General features: G+C 43.1%; 2 protein-coding genes across 9 annotated transcripts in view; one reads left to right on the top strand and one right to left on the bottom strand.

Moving 5' to 3' along the window:
- Nucleotides 1–15439, bottom strand: part of atp2c1 (ATPase secretory pathway Ca2+ transporting 1) — a 55284-nt gene extending 39845 nt beyond the window's left edge. The window contains exons 1-2 of one of the 4 annotated variants that reach the window (XM_044208534.1): nucleotides 15245–15439; nucleotides 14010–14170 (exon numbers count right to left, since the gene is read on the bottom strand). Coding sequence is in view for 1 of the 4 variants with exons in the window: in XM_044208532.1 (XP_044064467.1) it covers nucleotides 15245–15307 (63 nt within the window). In the remaining 3 variants the exon portion in view is untranslated. The other 3 variants (XM_044208532.1, XM_044208533.1, XM_044208535.1) reach the window with 3 other exon arrangements.
- Nucleotides 15440–18839: 3400 nt separating this feature from the next.
- Nucleotides 18840–21520, top strand: part of pik3r4 (phosphoinositide-3-kinase, regulatory subunit 4) — a 34938-nt gene continuing 32257 nt past the window's right edge. For 3 of the 5 annotated variants that reach the window (XM_044206886.1, XM_044206882.1, XM_044206881.1), the window contains exons 1-2: nucleotides 18840–19179; nucleotides 20441–21175. In XM_044206886.1, the coding sequence (XP_044062821.1) occupies nucleotides 20458–21175 (718 nt within the window). In that variant the 5' untranslated portion in view covers nucleotides 18840–19179; nucleotides 20441–20457. Of the gene's footprint in view, nucleotides 19192–19294; nucleotides 19569–20440; nucleotides 21176–21520 lie in introns of those variants that run through there. The other 2 variants (XM_044206883.1, XM_044206884.1) reach the window with 2 other exon arrangements.

Genomic DNA, 21520 nt, shown 5'->3' with positions numbered 1-21520 from the left:
ATACACTTCTTTCTAACCGATTATCCAGTTGGCTTACATCACCGGACACATTTGGATGATTCCTCTCTATCGTACGATTGAGATCTACATCCTGCTCTCCAAATCACATTGTGTGAAACGGTGTAAACAGTCCCGTACTGAACTGCCACTGCTGCATATTTTATAAATTTTTTAAATATTGTGACTTGTTCAGTCCACGTGGTTGGGCGACATGGATAAAAATCTACCTATTAAGATGTATTCTCAACAAGTGTTTCTCGTTGAAACACAAAGAGGGAATTTTGTACCAAAAAGCTTTTAGAGAGAAGTGGGCTTCAGATCAGATGGTCACCAGTTGCATCCCTGGAGTAGAGGGATAAATTTAGGTGGGAACAGTGAACGAGCAATACTTGCCTTTCCCTCATAACCACCGCTGAGGTGCCATTGGGCAAGGCCCTTAGCCCAAACCTTTGCCTGCTGAGCAGTGTGAGAATAAACCGGTATTCCTGCCCTGTGGCTGCAGTGGTGAATGAATTCCAGGTATTTCTCATCTCCTTCCGATATTTTCACAGTCTGAAGAAGACAAAACTACAACCAAATGCTCAGCGGTTTACCTGACAGTTGAACCTGCCGCAGCCAGAACTGACTTTAAGCTGATGAACTGACTGTAATTTCCCACCCAGCGGCTAAAAGTGATAAATAAACAAACTGAAACAGCAGCGTGTAAATTCAGCAAAGGAAGGAGCTCAGGGGTGACAGTAATGACAGATGGTTAATGTAATAACCCGAGCTGCCCCGGCCGGCAGGTTCAGGGCGTCCGAGAGGTGGCAAACAGGTGAGGGAGTCATGTGATACCTGCGAGGCGCCCTGACACTTTCTGCTCAACACGTTTTTACAGAAACACTTGAGCCTCAAACTGACACACGACCCGTCTGCAGGTGCAAATGCAAGACTTTTGTAAGGCCTTAAAATGTCAACTACAATCTATCGAAGACTTATTTCCCCATAAAAATAAAAACAGCAAACTGCAGCAGAACCGGTGTGTTTGCAAACACAAATGGATTTCTCTCTAGGAAACTAGTGCAGGGTGAACAAACATTATTCAGTCACTGATCACCAAACTTTAGCCAGCAGCAAATGCTCTAATTTATTAATTAGGCTACTTATAATCTCGAGTAAGCACGATAGACAAATGAAAGAAGACAACAACAATGCATTAGCAGTCACACAGGGGTTTTTCCTACTGCTGCCTTGCTGCTTTTAGATATTCATGATATCTTTAAAGGTCGTCAGCTGAGGCAGCACTGTCCCAGACTTCCAATTTCTAATTCAAAAGAAGCTTTTTATTTTTATATTTTTAAAGCAGCCCATCTTGTTTTCATAGTTTTGCTCATCTTTCCTATCACTTCTGATTGGAGCTGGGTTTCCTGAGTTTCACCAATGATTAACAAACAATGGTTTGGGCACCTTACTGTGAAAAATACAAACCTGAGAACTTTCTCATATCAAATATTTGTGACTAAATAGGCAACAATCGCAGTTAGACTGTGGCTTAGTAACATAACCAAACAACCCCACAACTTTCATCAGAATTTGGTTCAAATATTGCTAAATTCTGATTGGTGCACACAGGTACGTGACATCACCTTTTTCCAACTGCGTCCTGCCCACTTCAGTATAAACTGGTACACAACACAGAAACACCTCATGTGAAATTAACAAAACTTTGGCACAAAATTGTGTGTTCATTTAGAACCATATCGCTGATAGTGAGAAAATTCGTTTTCGGATCAATACGCTTTGTCTTGACTTTTGCCAAAACTACGTAAAAGACACATTTTGTAGAGAAAAATAATTTTCTTTTAACCATGCACACATTTTTTCCAGACATTTTAAATTTGTGTGACATTGCTGGTTTATGAATTGACCTGCTAGCAGCAGCTATAATCAATCACCTTTGATCAGGTCGAGGGCAGGAGCAAGAAAACACTGTTACACCTGTACAGACTCAGGTTTCACGTGGCCTCTTCTTCCTCCATTCAGCTCTCTTCAGGTCCACCACCGAGACAATAAGCCAGCCATTAACAAAGTTAGCATTAGCTAAAAACACAGGTAGACTTCCAGGATCTACTCTCCTCTCTGTGCTGACTTCCTGTATCTCTTAATCCTTCATTAACCAAATATAAATAAAAGTAGCGTGTATGTCCTCTGCTGCTTTGAGCAAACCTCCGTCCTCTGCTTTAGAGAGTTTCCTCCGAGTAGTAAGGCCTTGTGAGGAGAGGTGAGAGGCTGAGAGGATTGTTTCTGATTAGGTGTGACTGGAGCTTAAAAAGGAGGATCTTACCACACACCCCCCTTCCAACTGATGGATCAAGACTCCTGGTTTGCCCCCTTTAGGACGGGAGGGCAGCTGCAGTGGGCGTTTTAGCAGCAAATACAAGTTACTGTCACTTGCAACAAAATCCAACGGTGACGATGTGTCCGCAGGCATCTCTCAAACCACTCCTGCAAAAGAATCCACTTTTCCATCGTCCATCTGTACGGCCAGTCTGCTCCAAACATTAAGTCTAAACACAGCTGAAGACACCACTTCAGTCGAGGCTCACAGTGTCTATCCATATTTTGTTGAAATACTCACCAACATGAATTCAAGCTAAAAAAAAAAAACTACATTTCTCTGTGCAGCCATGTTTCTACAAGTCTACAGAAGAGTCATGTGTTTCTGGGTTGAGCATCACTTTGATTTCTCACCTGAAGAACAAATCATCAATAACTTTCAGATGTTAAGTCCTACATGTAACTGTATTTGAGCTGAAATGATAAGTCGATTGACAGATTTTTTGTAACTAAATCCTTTAGGTCCTGCTTCTCCGATTATTCGTTTATTTTCTTTGTCTTTTGAGATCGTACACTGAACGCGTTTTAACTTTTTTGGTCAAATAAAACAAGGAACGCGAAGACGTCACAGTGGGCGATGAATCGAGAAGGTAACCAGCAGATTAACAGACGATGAAAATAATCATTAGCTGACTGGACCATTTACAGTTTGCAGCTGTGCCACGTACTGTAATCTCACGGCCTTTAAGACTGTTGCAGAGGCAGGATTGCTACATGTACGGGTTTCCCTCCACATATGAAATAAAGACCACCTCTGCTAACATCAGAAGAATTATGACACTTTTATAAAATAAAATTAACCTTCAAGGGGGAAAAAAGCAGAAGTAAAGGCCACATATTTAATAAATGAGGCAAATGTTTAGATTAGATAAGGTTTAATTACGCAACTGCCAATGACAATGTTTATGTCCGCCCTGGTTTAGGCAGTATAGTAATTAAATTGGTCGTGCGAGTCAGCTCAGGAGGTGACAGCGTACGTTTCCTTTGTGGTATTTAATCTGAGCAGCTCGTCGAGGGGAACTGATTGCACTGCAAGTGTCTCCTTGATAATAAGCTAATCTTCCTTAATGATGTCTGAGCAGTCGAGCAAGACAAACCCAACACAACAACGATGGAAAGAAAGACAGAAAGATGATCAGCGTTTGGGGAAATACCTCGATGTAGTACCCTCAACGCAACAAATACACATCACAATAATCTATTTGTTATTATTATTGAATCCAAATGAATGAAATGTAGCAGAAACATATTGTGTCTTTTGCCCTTACCTGTTAATCATCTAGCAGATCTATATACTGACCCTTTGACGCGTCTGATCTAAGACGACCTGTCGTTCCAAAGTCCTTAAATTGACATAATTTATTCAAATACTCGGGGAGGTAACAGTTTAGTGACGTCAGCTTCACCTGTGTTTAATAAAGCAGACAACATTAAATTAAATGTAAATTAACTGTTCTAAATTGGTGTTTTCCAAACTTTTTAGCTTGTGACCACTTAACAAACAAAAGCAGACAACAGATGTCTATGAGAAGTTCAACCGATTCAACCAATGAGTAATGTACCATTCTCAGCCCGTTTGATCAGAAACTGATTCAATTCTGAAGTGATATGATTAACCAACATAGATTAAAGGTAAAAAGCAAAAAGCATTTTGTGAAGCAAAAGCATGATTTTCTTCTAGTCACCCTAAGATTTATATCACGACCCCCAACCTCCAAGAGGCCTGCCAAAAGATGACGAATGATAAAAGCTCTACCCAGAAAAAGGCTTAATTTTCAGTTGAAACTTTTGAAATAGATGAAAAACAGCTGAAGCTGTGGTTGAAGTGGCAGGTGAAAGAACTTGAAATAGCAGTTAAAATGGAAGTGTTCGAAGGAACTGAAGATTCAGTTGAAGTTGAAGCACTGAAAGGAGTTAAATGGTCAGTCGAAGTGGAGACGATGAATTGAGTTATTAGAGTCAGGTAAAGTGCCACTTTAACACTTAAACTGAGATTTACTGGATATTTTCTGAAAGACTTCTGCAGGCTTTTTAGTGACCAACAAGACTAAGAGTCTAAAGCCATGCTAGGCTAGGCCTGTCACAATAATTACGTTATCCACTTATCGTACGATATGTTAATTATCGCCTGTCATGATATTGACTTACATGGATGTGACGTGATAAGAACGTCACCGACATTTTAGCCGACATGATGCCAAAATAAACAGCAGGGTTTCCCTACCATTACTATATCGCCCGTTAAGGAATGAATGACTTTTGTTAACGCAGTCCGAGAGTCCATCTTATTTATTGTTTTAGATGTTTGATTTTATTTATGTTTTTATTTAGGATGTTTTATTTTTTCCCACATTCGAATTCCAATGTCTGAATATTCTCAAGAATTTTAAGTTAATTAAAAGGGTGTACTTGCATTATTATGCTTATATCTGTGGCGTTAAAATGGTCTTAAAGTGACAATATCATCATTTATCGCAATATATCGTCCAACAAAAGCAGTTATCGTGACAGGCCTATGCTAGCCTACTAACATTTACTAATTAGCAGTAAACACAAAGTAATAATAATAATAAAAAAAACTTTATTTATAGAGCAAGTACAGCTGAGGCTGACAGGAATGTCATTAGTTTTGCAGGTATTTGGTCATGAACCAAAGAATTGGACAAATGTAACTTTTAAACTGATGATGGCGCTAGGTGAAAAGTTATTACGATTCATTACTTGAACTGAGTGATGAGAATAAATAGAGTAACAGGAGGTTTTTACTGGAGGCTGATTGTCATTTTCCTGCCTGTCCCTTCACACTGCAGCCTCATTTGACTATTGACTTTCCAACAGGGTCGGGCGATGGGACGAATATGTCGCCGATTGGTTGAGTCCATTGCCAGTTGGGTTTTTTGGGGTGATTTTTTGTGCGATTTGTGTCATTTATTTCGCACGCACACCACTGCGCAAATAAATCTGCAGTCGCCGGTTGTTGGGCTGATGGTGTCCAGTTGGAAACATTTTTTACATATCATCCAACCCTACTTTCTAACATGCAAAACAGAAACAAACAGACGGAAAACACAAATCAAGTCAATAGACAGGTCTCAGTTGCTGGCCAGTCAAGCTGCAATCATCCCGTCCTCATTACAACCTGCAGCCTTTATCATAATTTCCCAGCAGTTCCAATTAGATCCAGGTCAAACGCTATTAAGGGGTTGAGAGTCGGTGTGGGCTCAGTGCCAGATCCCTGCAGGGACGATCATTTTTCCTCAAGTGCTGCACTCAAACACTCACCTCAACATCACTCTTATTAGGCCTGACTGAGAGCAGCAACAGACCACGACGTGAACTTTAAACGTGGACAGAGAGTAACTGCTTTATCGCCAGGATCCAGACAACAAGCACAGCAACCATTTTCTGGCTTTGTACGTAGTTTCTAGACTCTACAGCGGTGTGGTGTTAGGCAGATGTAGTCTTCACATCTAATGTTTCAGGCGCGCCAGCATTCATGCCATGTTCAGTGACTTCACTTGCGGAGATGAAGTAAACATCTGCTCTACTACCTAAGATACACCCGCTTTTGCATCAAGTTCAACTTTGAGATGCAAATTTGCGCTACTGACCAAACTGTGTTGACAGTCCTGAGCTTTGATGAAACAGAGCTGGAGAGTCCAAAACAGAGGAAGCATTTTTCATATGAGCTGCATCGCCATCCGGAGTAAAAACCGCTTCACTAAAGAGCCGAGTTGATGGTACAAATACTTTCCCTTGAAATGGGAAATTTCAAGGGAAATTATTAATATATTTACATATTGTCCGCTTCCCTTGCGAGGAAGCTGGATTTGCGAGATCCACAAGATTACACAAGATCCCGCGAGAATCCATCTTGCCAGGCTTCGAGTTATGCTCTTGTGGCCGAACCAAATCGGTTTGGACCATCAGCATCCTGTGAGGAACTACTGGCAGCTACAGGCACGGTTTAGGTGTGACGACGTGCTTATGGCTTGCCAACTTCATAACAGCTCAGTGTCTGATTTATGTAAAGTCAGGATGTACGAACATACAGCGAACACAGCGGGGCTCGGACGGAGGCAGGATATAAAACATCATGCAGTTTGTCGATCCTGACAACAGGAACCAAAACCACAACACTATTCAAAGACAGACTGGCTTGGCAGGACTCACTGAAACTGCATTCTTGGACACAGAACTAATGACATCAGAAAATAAATGAAAACAATCATTAGTTGCAGTTCAGTTGTATATAAAGCCACGCTGTCACTCCTCAGGCAAAGATGCAATGAATTAAAGTGGCAATCTCCCAAGATTTATATTTAAATTGTGTCTGTTAAAAATGCTGTCTCATGTTACTGCTAATGCAAACCGAACTGCTGCAGCTTCACATTAAAAGCATTTAACTGGTGAAACACGAGTTGACTTTTATTATGAAGTAGTCACAGGACATGCAACGTGTTTGTCAGTGAGATTAGCACTTAACGCTGTTGTTCATCAAAAATGTGTCTACAAAAACAAGACAACGGTCATCTCTCTCCCGCCTTTCCTGTCTCGATCTAATCCAATGAAGGCAAGAAGCCCCAAAAATGTATCTTTAAAAAAAAAATTAAAAAAAAAGGTTGGCTGTGTTGTTATTCTCTGAGAAGAGACTCAGGCTCGTGCACTGTACTGTGAGACATTATAGGCTTGTAGCGAACAACAGCTCCAGTTTCAACGTTTCCCAGCCAACTAGATTTTCTGAATTAAACTCAAGACGATGATTGGCTTTCTGCCAAAATGGCTGTTAGCAACGAGCTTGGCTATCTGCTGGGGTTCATTTCAATTCCCGACCGACCACACTCAGGGTCTGCGGCTACAGCAGGAAGGACCAGAACGCCTCGTTTATTAGCAGCTACGACATGAAGATCAGCTAAGCTCAGTTCCAAATGGTCACGAGGTCGACGGTCAAGTCCTCACACGTCTAATTTAAATGACGGCCACAGCGAAAAACTAGACTGAGGCAAAGTAGGTCAAAATACAACGCACTGGTCGCCTTAACAATCGCTAAGAAAACAATCTTACTGAGTTGGAAAAACAGAAATAACCTCTCAACATCCCAACAGCAACTTCTATTATCGGGGGGGGGGTCCCCACACCATTAACAAACAAAAACAAAAAACAAGACCAGGCTGCAGCTTTCAGGGCAGATCCTGGAGACGGAGATTCAATTCAATTCATTATTTAATACAGAGAGAGGAGTCTGTCTGGCCACTGTAGAGTTTAGGGAGTTTATTTATTGAATGAAGCTACTGATAAACAATATTTTCTGTCAGTGCCTTTAAATTAGGATTATGAGATTAAACCATTTTACTCATGTCAGGGTGGAAAGGCTGTTTTCTCTCAAACTGCAATGTTAAAAGAAGCAAAAGGTCATGGGGTTAAGGAAGAGTCGTAGCAGTTGTAGTACTAAAAAACAGCACCACTATTAGAGGAAGTACAAGAAGTAGTATTCTGAGCGACAGTAATCACAGTATCAGTACTGCTGCATGCTTGTGTGGAGTCTAATCAGGCGTCTTATTAGAATAAAGACGAAGAGGATCTCGACCAGCGCGACAAAGCCAGAGGCGTGGTGTGTCGAGTGTTTGGTTGGCTATTGAAAATGTCTGAGCAAATAAAAAGACGTGACCCGGACGGTGCCCCGCTGTGCCCGTGTTTATGCCAGGGGAAGCCACGGCAGCGACAGACCTGCTACACCTACTTCACAGAGCAAATCGCTTGTTTACAAAACGTTCTGGCTGGAGTTGCATCATGCAGTACAGCCCCGTTTCCACCCAAACCCAGACCAGATTAAATACACATTTAGCCAGGCGCGGTGTCTGCATCTCTGCAGGGTATGTCCGACACCAGTGCAGAGGGGGGTGGTGATGCACCTGAACAGCATGTGCCTCAACAGTTTACTTACAACTGTAGCCATTTTTCTTCCTCTGGCACAACATGACGACATCCCCAGTCTTAAATTTCACCTACAAAAGATCATTTTTTCCCCCAATTGCTTATTGAAACAGACGTCAATAAGCAGAACAACACAACTATTTGACTTGCTGAAAAAATGTAAATAATAATAATAATAATGACATGTAATAAATCAAAAACGTGTTTAACGATTCAGAGATCTGGAACCAGGCCAAGCCTTACCCAGAGTGAGAGGAGATTAGCCTAGCTTAGCACAAAGAATGGAAGCAGGGGGAAACTGCTAGCCTAGCTCCATCAAAACTCTCTCTTCCCAGCAGTGAGTGTTAATTATATTATTTTGTCTGTGCTATTTTGAGTGTGTTTACGTGCTGGTTTTGAGTCTTATGCTGTTTCTGATCATATATGGGGATATGGTGTTTACATGGAACAATGAAAAACCTCGTAACAGTATCCAGGTTCCTGCCTGCAGTTGTGTCTTGATTTCTCATAATCTCAAAACCAGGACTGTCAAAAAACCAGGATACTAGTGCGCGTTTAAACGCACTTATTGTGGATTTGTTCGTTCATTTAGGTCTCCATTAGCAACTGTGACAACAACAGTACGGATTAATCTTTTTTTGATCGATTAAAATTGTGAAAAACCATCACATCGCGAGTTTCCAGACTCCGAGGCGACGTCTTCAAGTTGCTCGTTTTGCCCGACCAACAGTCCTTAAACCCAAAGAGATTTACAATGATATAAAACAGAGAACGGCGGCTAATCCTCACATTAGAGGAGCTGAAACCAGAGAGGGTTCGGCCCTTCTGCTATATAAATGACTCAGATGATTAATCAAATTTGTTGGCTGTCCACCGGATTTGTGGACAGGCTAACCGCGTGAACTTCTTTCTGTCTTGATCACACAGCGGAAGGTTTAGAAGAAGGGTCCGGAAGCATTGCAGGGAAACGCCGAGTGGATGTTGCCAGACGTTTAACGCTGCCGAACGGACCAACAGGCTGCCGCGGAGGCCGTTCATCAGCGTGACCCGAACACGGACGCGAGCAGAGCTCAGAGGAAGAGAGCAGCTGAGCGTGAAAGAGAAACCGAGAGGATGCTGCTCTCCACAAATAGGTTATCGAGAGGAGGGAGGGAGGGAGGGAGGGGAGAGTCTGTTTAACCACCACCTTCACACCGCTCAGACACACATCTGTCCTCCTCCCCCTCTTCCTCCTCCTCCTCCTCCTCTCTTTGGCAGGTACACAAGAGCAAACACACCACGCTCTGCCCACGATCGGCCTCGGGATTAAATGACTCAATTTTTTTTTTTTTCTCTACGCGATACATATCCTGAACACCGCCTCGGATCCTGGTTGTGGTCTTATTATTCAGAATAAGCTGCTTATAGGTGTCTTTGTGTCCCGCTCATCAGGAATAAACAACATGTCAGCCTGGCAACAGAGCCAGTACACACCAATAAAACCTACAGCTACCTGCTTTACACTGAACTCTGCAGACTTTTATAGTGTTCTTCACTTTTCGGCTGAGTCATACAGATAAAACCAATATTATAATTATCATCTGGGGTATTTTCACTAACCACGCAGCTTATTACACTCGACTGTCAGGCTTCTGTTGATGCCTTTGACCTCCACGGTGATGTTCACGGATTTATTAAGTTACGTAGTCGATCAAATTATTCGTTATTTAGTATATATGAATACCAAACGCCCATTACAAGCGATCAGTGATGTCTCAAAGTGTCTGTTTACAGAACTAACATATTCAGATCGATGTTAAATAAGAGAAAAGTTCACACTGTCACCAATTTTTACTTGATAAACAAATAACTTATCACAACTGTAAGAGATGTATTTTCTGTTGACTGACTCATCGTTTCAGCACTACAAATATTATTACCTGAAATATTTTGGAAATCTTTTGGTCGTTGTTAGTAAATGTGATCTATAGCAACAGGCTGGTCAAAACCAAAACTGTGTATAATGATATTATTTCATCATTTGATCATAATTTGGTTCTACTGAAACAAAAGAAATGATACTAATGAATCTGTAGTTCTTTCAAACCAAACAGTCAAATAAAACTACAACAGGCCGCTGAAGTGTCTGCGAGCAAGGCACTGAGTCCCATCCAGCTGCAGGGTCGCTGTTCTTCAGCCGTGACCCCTGACCTCTGACCTCTACGCAAAGAGAGAGAGCGACAGGCGATCATTCAGTTGATCAACAGAAAATTAATAGCCAACTATTTTGATAACCGATTAATCGTTTGAGCTACTTTTGAAGCAAAATGCTAAAAATGATCTTTGCAGCTCTCCTTCGTCTTGTGACGGTAAACTGAAAATCTCTGGGTTTTGGATTATTTGGATTATCATGATTGAAGTTATTTGGCAGATTAACTGGTAAAGAAAATAATCATTAGTTGCAGCCCGAAGCAACAGCAAACACTAGAGGTTTTCTCGATATACTGTAGAGTTTACCAAGTTCGAACCATCGATGTTGGACCCGCCGAAAAAGCAGGAGCAAATATTCAAGTGGGCTTTCTTTTGATAAATCAATGACATATTCAATATCTGAAGTTAATTTTCCACCTAAAAAATAAAACTAAATTTGGTGACACAGTACCAATACCAAGTCCGATCCAATATCTGTATCTGACACACAGAAATAACAGCTTTAACTTTCTAAAAATCAGGAACACGAGCGTCTTGAGCCAAATACTGAATTCAAAACTATTAAAGTTTATAAACTTAAATTACTGATATATGAATGAAAGTTTAAACTGGGAGAACGGGACTCCTGAAACTGATGACCTGCCATCAAGTTATTCATGTAATTAACGTTAATTAGCAGCAGCCGACGTCTGTCGTTTTAACCCGTGAAAGTGACGGTCAGCTCTCGCTAAACGTGACAAGCTGCTAGCTGAACCAAAGAGGAGAGCTAACAGATGTGTTCAGTGAATCTGTGTATTTTGCCGACCTGGGTGTCAGACCAGAGTCAACGACAGGTGCTACCCAATCATTTTTCACATTAACACATGTATATGCAGTGAAATGCTCGCAGTGTAAAGCCAGACTGCCACTGAGGAGAGCAGCGCTGCAACACTAGCAGGCCGAGGTGACAAAACGCCGCCGAGTTCACTGGAGAAAGGATCGGCCCTGATGCCGCTCCTCAGGACACTGGTACTAGAGGGTGACACGGGAGTGGATTTTCACTCCTGTCCCGTCCCAAATCCCAGAAGAAAGACTCCCGAACTGCGTATTTCTACAGAAAAATGGACCTATGATTCCCGTCCCCCCCAGTCCCGTCCCAGTCCCGTGATGAATAGTGAAACTGACTCCCACAGGATTCACGAAAAACTGTCTCTGGTTCGTTGGTTTGGCTGGTTGACGTGAAATGCATGCTGGGTAACTTGTCTACCCTAAGTTCACACACACAGTTAGCTCCCAAAGCAACCTTGACAAAATGAGCAGAAGCAGAACACTTCCTGGAGCGATCTTGTCAAAATGTGGACTTGAACTGGGGCAGGTCCTGAGGCTGTTTAACGGGAACACAAGTACACAGACTGAGAAAGGCCCAGCATCTCGTCCTCGGAGGTTATAATGAAGTGCGTTATTGTTGAGGAGCTGAGCCGCCACACTGACCGCTCGCCGTCTCTGCTGCTCGGTGGGTAAATATCACAGCTGGGTGGTCAGTCAGTCTGAGACGTGAAGGGAATCTGTTCTTCCTCATGACGTCTGACATAAAAAAAAAAACAGACCGCTTCATAAAACAGGAAGCAGGTCGTCTTGTCTCGGCTGGGAAAATCTAACGTGATGAGTCAGATTTAGCTTAAGGTGTTTTAAATTTACAGCAGCGACAATGTTCAGTTTGGTGTTTGAAGGCTTAAGCTCGCTGGACAATAAGGCAGCTCTGTCTCGGGGTGAACACAGCACTAATTTTGGGATTTTATAAATCGCCAATCACATCAAGGCGGTCCAGTCCCGCTGCCTGTCTGGAGCGAGTTGAAAGAATATTCTGGGTGCGTTTCAGGAAGATGGATGTTTTATTTGAACAAACTGCTGAAGTCACAGCGCTGCTGCTGCTGCTGCTGCTGCTGCATCCACTCAAACACTGACAGTAGTGTTACACTGAAATCTGGGACAGCTTTAATGCGGTCACATGTTCTGATAGCGCTTTCCAAAAAAAAAGTTGATCTCACCTTTGTTTGGTAAATCCAGCAGTTCTTAACTATTAATATCGTATAGGGTCGCATTTCTGAGCGGTGCGTCTAGAGCCCTACCGCCTCAACGGTCAATATTTGATCAACCTATCAGTGTTTTGTTTCAGAGCTGCAGAGTTTGTTATAACACCAGCTCAGTCCTCAAACTCACTGCTACGGTTAAAACACCAGGATTCACTACATTCAGGTAGCAGCTTATCATTTTTAACTGACAAATGACGGCGCACAGCTGTAGATAATCAATGTTAATGCAACTTGACCGAGTCCAGAATTAAAACGTTGGCTGATTTATGAGCTCTCGGCAGGCCGATGTCTGTACTCGGCCAAATATAGCGAGGCTGTGAAACAACACCCTGCTCCGTCGCTGTGGGATTGTTTGTAGTTCAACAGAGCAACAGAGCGGTGCCTCTTCTTAAAAGCTCCAGTGTGAAGCATTCAGGAGCAGCTGTCGGCAGAGATGGAATATAATATTCATAAGTGTGTTTTCATTAATGTGTAATCACCTGAAAATAAGAATCCTTGTGTTTTCGTTACCTTAGAATCAGCTGTTTTTATCTACAGAGGGAGCGGGTCCCCTTCCACGGAGGCCGCCATGTTGCACCGCCATGTTTCTACAGTAGCCCAGAACGGACAAACCAAACAGCGGCTCTAGAGAGGGCCTTTTGTGTTTTTTACGGCCGCCGTAGTTTCTCCTGCGCGCTTGGAAGGGGAGGGCGAGGCGAGCGGTGTTAAAATGGTTGCAAACTGCAATTTCGCCACTAAATCCTCCACACTGGACCTTTAAGAGAAACGATCAGGTGATCACCTCACTTTAGTTTCAGGAGTCAGATTTTTCCATTCATATCAGATCAATAATCGAAGCTTTTAAACTTCGTAGCTCTGAACCAGGAGCCCCGTTATTTGAATCAAGCGGCGGCTGCAGTAGCTGTTTTGGTGCGCTCCTAGCAGGGCTGCAGGATACGGTTCGGTATCTGCATTCACGATTAGCGCGAATGATCATTTTTGCATCACAATTTTAATTTTCACTGAAAAAAAACTATTAAACTCATGATGATGTGACATTTGTTGGGGTCTGTACTAAACAAACATGTTTTCTTACATCTGGAGAACAACATCTGTAGGCCGGGGGCGTCTCTGCAGCACCGCAGAAAGTCATTATAAAATCACACGTTTGACCTTAAAAACTGCGCCATATTGCGATTGTGCAGCCCTAATTTCTAGTGTAAAAGTCAGTGAGCTACACCTGTTTCAACGTGTCAGATTGTTTTAATCAACGTTTCATATCCTCCACTGCTCATCTCATTTGCAGGTAATTAACACGGATTCGTCGCCACTAAAAGCTGAAGTGTTTCTGTGCCAAGATTGCTGTGTTATTTAAAACTGAGCCGTGACTGAATGAATGTAACTGATGGCCGAAACGCCGAGCTGATGAAGAAACCGTATTTAATGTGGGTCAGTCACCTGGCCGATACCGGATCCGCTCAATCAGGTCGGTATCAGGGCTGGTCCAGATCTGGTGGATCAGATTGGTGCGTCTCAGTTTTACACCTTATTGTTCACGAGATACTTGATCCAAGTACAGGACGCCCTGATTCAGAAGAATCAGTCTGCTCGCTGCAGGCCTAGAGTAAACACAAGTAGGTTACACCGGTTTCAGTGTGTTAGATTAAGATTTAAATATCAAACAGATCTCAACTGATTTTTTAAGCTATTAACGTCACAGATATTGACTGCTGAACCTGAATGGCACTTTCCCCATCTTATCCCAAGCACACAACTTCATCATTAAAGTTCAGTGCATCCTCTCTAATAACTACGCTTGTGCTTTTCCAGATGTTCAGAGATGCTTTACGTGACAAATTATGTGAGGAAAAATAAAACCCAGAAGACTAAAAAACAACACAGATCAGTGGAGAAGAGCATCTTTGTCTTTGTGTCGTGTTTGTAGTGATTATTTTTACATTGCAGTGTAGCTAACTCTATGAAATGAGCAACACACACACACACACACACACACACACACACACACACAGACAAGAAAACAAAAAGCTAATTCAGATTCACCTGCAATCATTTGATTAATTCAGATTCACCTGCAATCATTAGAGCTGTTTAGACAAACTTATTGTTACTGTAATAATCTATAACCTTCACTATCACGGCATCATGTCAACCAGCATCTCTCACTCTCTCACTCACACACACACACACACACACACACACACAGGACGTTTATATCCATGTTAGCCACTGTTAGCTAGCTAGCTAGCTAGCACCGCCGGCTAGCTAACAGGCTTGATACGAGCAAACAAGGACGAGCAGTGGAAGTGACAGAGAGAGGCTGAACATTTGAACTCAGTCAACAACAACAACGACGACGACGAATCCACGACTCGTCCACCGACATGTCAACAAACTGCAATGTCAGTCCCGGACTCCCTAGCTAACGTTAGCCTCCCCCGGTGACAGCAGCAGGCTAACAGCGGGTCACAGAGCTCCACTCCGGGGAGGTAAACTAACCAAACATACCTGCTGCCGAGCTCCCAACTCTCAACCCCGGAGGTTTCCGTGTTTTTAAAAAAAAAAATAAAATAAAATAAAATAAAAAGATGTTTGTTTCACGAGCAGTGTGAGGTGGTTTCTGTCTTTTTCAACGAGTCGTCATTCTAAAGGAAGTCAATAATTGTTAAACTTACCAACAGCTCCCGTTTCTTCAGCATCTTCCGTAAAATCCCACCGCGGTGCGCTGAGTCTACCATGTCAGGTTCACTGAAGGCAGCGAGCGCGGCGCTTCCGGTTACAGTTTCGAAATAAAAGCAGTGTGCGTGGCCGCAGGCGTGTTCTTTTCAAAATATTTAATTTTTATTATTATTATTATTATTATTATTTTTAGTAGTAGTACTCAGGTGGGGAACCAGACGAATCTGCGAGCTCTTGTTTCATTTGCTCTGGTAGGTATGTCTTGTCCTCCCCCTCCCATTCGGACAGATTTCCACCCACCTGGATCTGGTCGGACCAATCACAGCCGTTTATCTAATATGGGGCAGGTTTGATACAATGACTGTAAACAGGAGCGAGATCTTATTGGCCGTTGCGGCACCCGTAGGTAACGCCCCTTGGAAATCGAAAATGATCTGAGGTGTGACTCAATGGTCTGTGGATGCCAGGCTGAGTAGCATTAAATTAAGTTAGTTCGCCATTCAACTACATATTGTGCAAGCTTTCAATGTTTTATTCATTTAAATGGATCAACAACTGCTTTTTCTCTAAAAACCCCCCCTGTGCTGTTTTATTTCCAAAATAAATCCTTTATTCGTCTCTTCTGTCGGGTCTAAAATGAATGATTTCTATTAAATGTAAAATTAGAAATGTGAAGTCAAAAAAACACGGAATAAATAAATCAATATACCCAGTTATATACATAAACACAAATCATGCCACCATCCACGCTTTTTTCAACCCATCTGACAGTTTGACAGTTCTAGCAAACTCCATCCACTGGTGATGACCATGTCATACGACTGAAAGCTCTGGAGAAATAATGAGTGGACCTTGAGTTGGGATTGTTTGTCAAACTACTACTTTTCCCAGGTTAACAATCTTGTTCAAGGGCACTTCTGCACGTGAACAAGAGGAGCTGTTTTTTAAATGACAAGTTCTAAGGCTTTTAATTTGAAGGCGGACCCGTCTGAGTTCCTGTTACGTTCCGGGTCTCTTAACGGAGCGTGCGGACGCACGGCGGCTCTCGCGTGCTGAGCTCCGGGTGCCAGAACGTTCCTTTGGCTCCAAACAAAGATCGTGTCTGCAGAACCAGAAGACGATGGCCTACTCGCCACCTAAACGCGACAACTTCCGGTCAGGCTTCATCACAACAGCAAAAGCAACTGACACATTATGAGACAAACTGATTAATTCAATTAATATTTTTTCAATCAAACTATTTATAAAAACGAATAAACTGACCACAAAATGTATCAGTAATTAGTTATATCTTTTTTTTTAAATATTATCATACTTAATTTTTTTAATTAAATAATACAAATACAATAAAAACAATTTTTTATGGATTATAATCTACTAGAATGTCTTTTGATTTTATTATTTTTCGTTGCATTTGCTAAAATATTTTTATAATTTCTAGCTTTGCGCTTTACAGTTTCCATTTTAATTCAAATGTTAACTGAAATAAGAGGATTTTCTTTGCAGCCGCCGTTGTGCTGCAGCTCCTCAGCAGGAAGGAGTAACGTCGCTGAGGGTCTTTCTCCAGCAGCCACATATTAAACAAAATGGAAACAAAATCTGCTGTATTTCTGCCATAAGACATGCTGTCGCACTTTGGTCCAAAACAAGATCAGTACAGGTCAAACTGTTCATGTTACCGGTGACCCCCCTGACCTTTAGCACCACGTACACACAAGAGACATCAAAACCAAATGGGCAGACTGCCATGAAATGCACTGCTGCCCAGAGGATGAACCCTTCAGATTTTTAATGGCTCCATTACCTTTCCTCTAGCGCCACCCTCAGGACAAACTCCAACACTTCAAATAACTGAAAGACCTCGCTGCACATGTGACCGCGTGACAGGTGTGTTGGAGGGCGTCACAACAAAAAGTGAAAAAGTTCAACTAAACAATATATTTATGGCTATATTTATGGTTTATACTCATGTATGGATAAAAGAGGACAAGAGAAATTATGTGCCATGAATAAAGCATCTACAAATATATACATACACGCTTCAAAACATCTATAATACGCGTTTTTTCTCTCGGTGTTTCACATCTACAGGTATGTACATGTAGCTGTTGTGGTGCTTCTTCATATATAATAGATTCAACATTATAACCTCAAAATGTGACTCGTCAATTTGTTCATTTTCACTATCAACCCTTTAAATGCAATATTTCTAATAAGTCCAGTATATCCGTATAAGGACGTCCAACTCTAGGAATCATCCACTCGACATCTCAGTCTGCAGGTTAGATACTGCACAGGTATCAGCTGCAGGTGGTGTATTATCAATCCTTTTGAAAAACAGATTTTTCTGGACAGAAAAATGTGCGACTGAACCTCGAAAGACTTTTTTTACTTTTACCCCCGCAACATTATTTGAATGCAGAAATTCATATGAAAAATACATATTAAAAAATATATATAAATGATCGTTATTTTACAAATAGAAAATAGACCGTGGTGAGGTGTGCTGTAGGTGCGACAGAGGAGGTCAAGGTGGAGGTGGGTGTGCATCAAGGATCGGCTCTGAGCCCCTTCTTGTTTGCTCTGGTGATGGACGGGCTGACAGATGAGGTTAGACAGGAATCTCCATGGACTGTGATGTTTGCGGATGACATTGTGATTTGTAGTGAGAGCAGGGAGCAGGTGGAGGAAAATCTAGAGAGATGGAGGTCTGCTCTGGAAAACAGAGGAATGAAGCTCAGCCGCAGTAAGACAGAATACATATGCGTCAATGAGAGGGACCCAGGTGGGACGGTGAGGTCACAGGGAGCAGAGGTGAAGAAGGTGCAGGACTTTAAGTACTTAGGGTCAACGGTTCAGAGCGATGGAGACTGTGGAGAAGAGGTGAAGAGGCGAGTGCAAGCAGGTTGGAGCGGGTGGAGAAAAGTGTCAGGTGTGTTGTGTGATAAAAGAGTCTCAGCAAGAATGAAAGGAAAGGTGTTGGAGACGGTGGTGAGACCAGCGATGTTGGACAGCTTAGAGACAGCGGCACTGAAGAAAAGACAAGAGGCAGAGCTGGAGGCAGCAGAGCTTAAGATGCTGAGGTTCTCTTTGGGAGGGACGAGGACGGACAGGATCAGGAACGAGGACATCAGAGGGACAGCTCATGTTAGATGTTTCGGAGATAAAGTCAGAGAGGACAGATCGAGGTGGTTTGGACATGTTCAGAGGAGAGACTGTGAATATATTGGTAGAAGGATGCTGAGGTTGGAGCTGCCAGGCAGGAGGTCTAGAGGAAGACCAGAGAGGAGGTTTATGGATGTAGTGAGAGAGGACATGAAGCTAACTGGTGTGAGTGAAGAGGATGCAGAGGACAGGGTTAGATGGAGGCACGTGATTCGCTGTGGCGACCCATGAAAGGGAACAGCCGAAAGGAAAAGAAGAAGAAAATAAAGGTTTGATACTAGAAAATGTGCACATATGTGGTGTTAACGATGTAAATAAATTTAAGGACCGTTTTTTTTTTAGACCACTGAGTGGTTCATCTTCCTAATAGACCATCTTTGCATTACCTGACGTTGACCAGCAGGGGCGCTGCCAACGTTTCCGTTTCCGCTCTGACCCGGATTCACAACAACAGTTGGAAACGGCTAACTAGCTAACCAAGTGATCCAGGCTGCTACTTTCGTTTATTATTCACGGTTACGGTCCGTTTACCGCAGCGGCGCGTTTCACCGGCAGCAGAACTGTACGATATCTGGGCGGCTGTCTTAGCTAACACGCCGAGAGACGACATGAAGACGGTTACTCTGCGTTCAGGCTAAAGTTTGTTGCCGTTAGCAGCCGTTAGCAGCATCACACGGACCGTCGACTGCTTGCTAGCCTGCTAAAGCATCAACAACAACAACAACAACGGTCCTGTCAACAGCAGCAGAAGCCACATTAGCTGCTGGTAACAATACATGTACATCATCGTTTAATTATTTAAACAATTAAACGATAACGTTAATGGTTTTGCTGTTGTTAACGTAGACTTTTTTTATTGTAGGGAGCTAATAACGGTGAGCTAGCATGCTAAATTAGCACTGTCAGAGTGCTGCTTCTGTCGCTGAATCATGTGACTGCTCCGTCGGTAGCTGAACTGCTGGAGGTTTGCTCCCACGGATGTATGAAGGCGTCCATGTTTGGCTAACATTAAAGACACGAACATGTCAGACAAATGTAGCTTTTTGCTGTGAAGCCGGGCAGAGAATCAGGGAAGCGATGGGGGCTTCGCCCTGCTTCTTAATGGTGGAGTTTAACCTGCTGTTTAAAGGTTTAAAATGAACTATATGGCCAAAAGTAAGCGGACAGCCATGGCTACATGATGAAGTGTACTTTTGGGTTGTTTGTTTGATGCCTCTTAGTTCCAATGAAGGGACGACACACACTGATATTTTAGACAATAGTGTTCCAACTATGTAACAGCATTTATTTCTTTTACTGTAAGTTCCTCAGGCTCATTCATTTTTTTCTTTTCTAGCTCACCTCAAGGACGTAGATTACACAAATCCCTTTTCTGCTGCAGGAACTCAACAGCCTGTCCGCTGGTTCTTCCCATAACCTGAACTCTGAAGAATCTTTTGAGGCTTTGCCACTGTATTTCACAAACCGGGACTTTTGGGATGTGGTTCAGGCACAGTGGGACCAATTGTACTATATCATATAACTACAATTTGTTTTTGGGGGGGAGGGAGGGGATGACATGCAGTAGCCAAAAGCTGCTCGGTGGCCCAAAGCAGCATCCAGCATGTCAAAGCACTTTGCAGCATTGTGAGAGTTTATTTTTTATAATCTTGTTTGATTTTTTTAATTTGTGTGTTGTATCTCTGAGAAATCTTCTGGTCCACCTTTTGGTTTGTCCAAGCGTTCCCCCGTGGTTCTTCTTTCATTGGTTTGTTCTGGATGATGCAGATGCAGTAGTAAAAATGGCGGTTACTGTTACATCTCGACAGCGCCGCTTGTGACTCCTGAAAGGACCTGGAACTCGCAGTCAGTGTCGTCTCCTGAGCCGAGCCCAAATTTAGTTCCAGTAACTCGCCTCCAAAGCGGGCGGACAACAGTGGAAACAAAAGCAGAATCAGAGACAACAGATACACGTTAGGTTACATTTCGTTAAGCTCTTGTCGTGCTCTATATGCTTGTGTATTAAAGTTATTGTAACTTTTCCACAGACGTGTGTTGAGGAGTGATGGGGAATCAGCTGGCGGGGATCGCCCCCTCACAGATCCTGTCTGTGGACAGCTACTTCTCAGACATCCACGACCATGAGTACGATAAGAGCCTGGGCAGCACCCGCTTCTTCAAGGTGGCCCGGGCCAAACACCGGGAGGGCCTGGTGGTGGTCAAAGTATTCGCCATCCAGGACCCTTCGCTGCCTCTGACCAGCTACAAACAGGAGCTGGAGGAGCTGAAGATCAGACTGCACTCCTGCCAGAACTGCCTGCCCTTCCAGAAAACCTCCCTGACGGAGAAAGCCGCCATCTTGTTCCGTCAGTACGTCCGGGACAACCTGTACGACCGCATCAGCACCCGGCCCTTCCTCAACAACGTGGAGAAGCGGTGGCTGGCCTTCCAGATCCTCAACGCCGTCGACCAGGCGCACAAAGCCGGCGTCCGCCACGGCGACATCAAGACGGAGAACGTGATGGTGACCAGCTGGAACTGGGTGCTGCTCACCGACTTCGCCAGCTTCAAGCCCACCTACCTGCCGGAGGACAACCCCGCCGACTTCAACTATTTCTTCGACACGTCCAGGCGGAGAACGTGCTACATCGCCCCAGAGAGGTTCGTGGATGGAAGCATGTTTACCACAGAGAGCGACCAGAATACACCGCTGGTGGACTTGACCAATAACAACCAGAGGAGCAGAGGGGAGCTGAAACAGGCCATGGACATCTTCTCTGCAGGTAGAGACACGTGGGGATAAAACAAAAACCTCAAAACATCACTGGCTCTGCATCAGGGTCAGAGCATACGTAATTTCATATTTTCCAAAGCATCTATCAGCTTTTAGATCGTGCGAATAGATAATGCATCACAGCTAAAACCATCATCAGCACTCATCTGATTGGCTGAGTGTTGCTCGACCTGTATTTACTGCTCAGTTCATTTAAAGCTGAGGAACCACCCGAAGCTTTTTCTAAATATGCAGTAAAAGACTGCAAACTATTCAACATTAAACTGTGTGACAGAGCAGACTTCTTTTAGTAATTAAGCTTACTTATGTAATTTACCTAAAAGTGACTCAAATC

The sequence above is a fragment of the Siniperca chuatsi genome, linkage group LG9, assembly GCF_020085105.1.
Source record: "Siniperca chuatsi isolate FFG_IHB_CAS linkage group LG9, ASM2008510v1, whole genome shotgun sequence".
NCBI lineage: Eukaryota > Metazoa > Chordata > Actinopteri > Centrarchiformes > Sinipercidae > Siniperca > Siniperca chuatsi.
The sequence above is the reverse complement of the archived record's forward strand: the minus strand, read 5'-3'. Positions and strand labels throughout refer to the sequence as shown.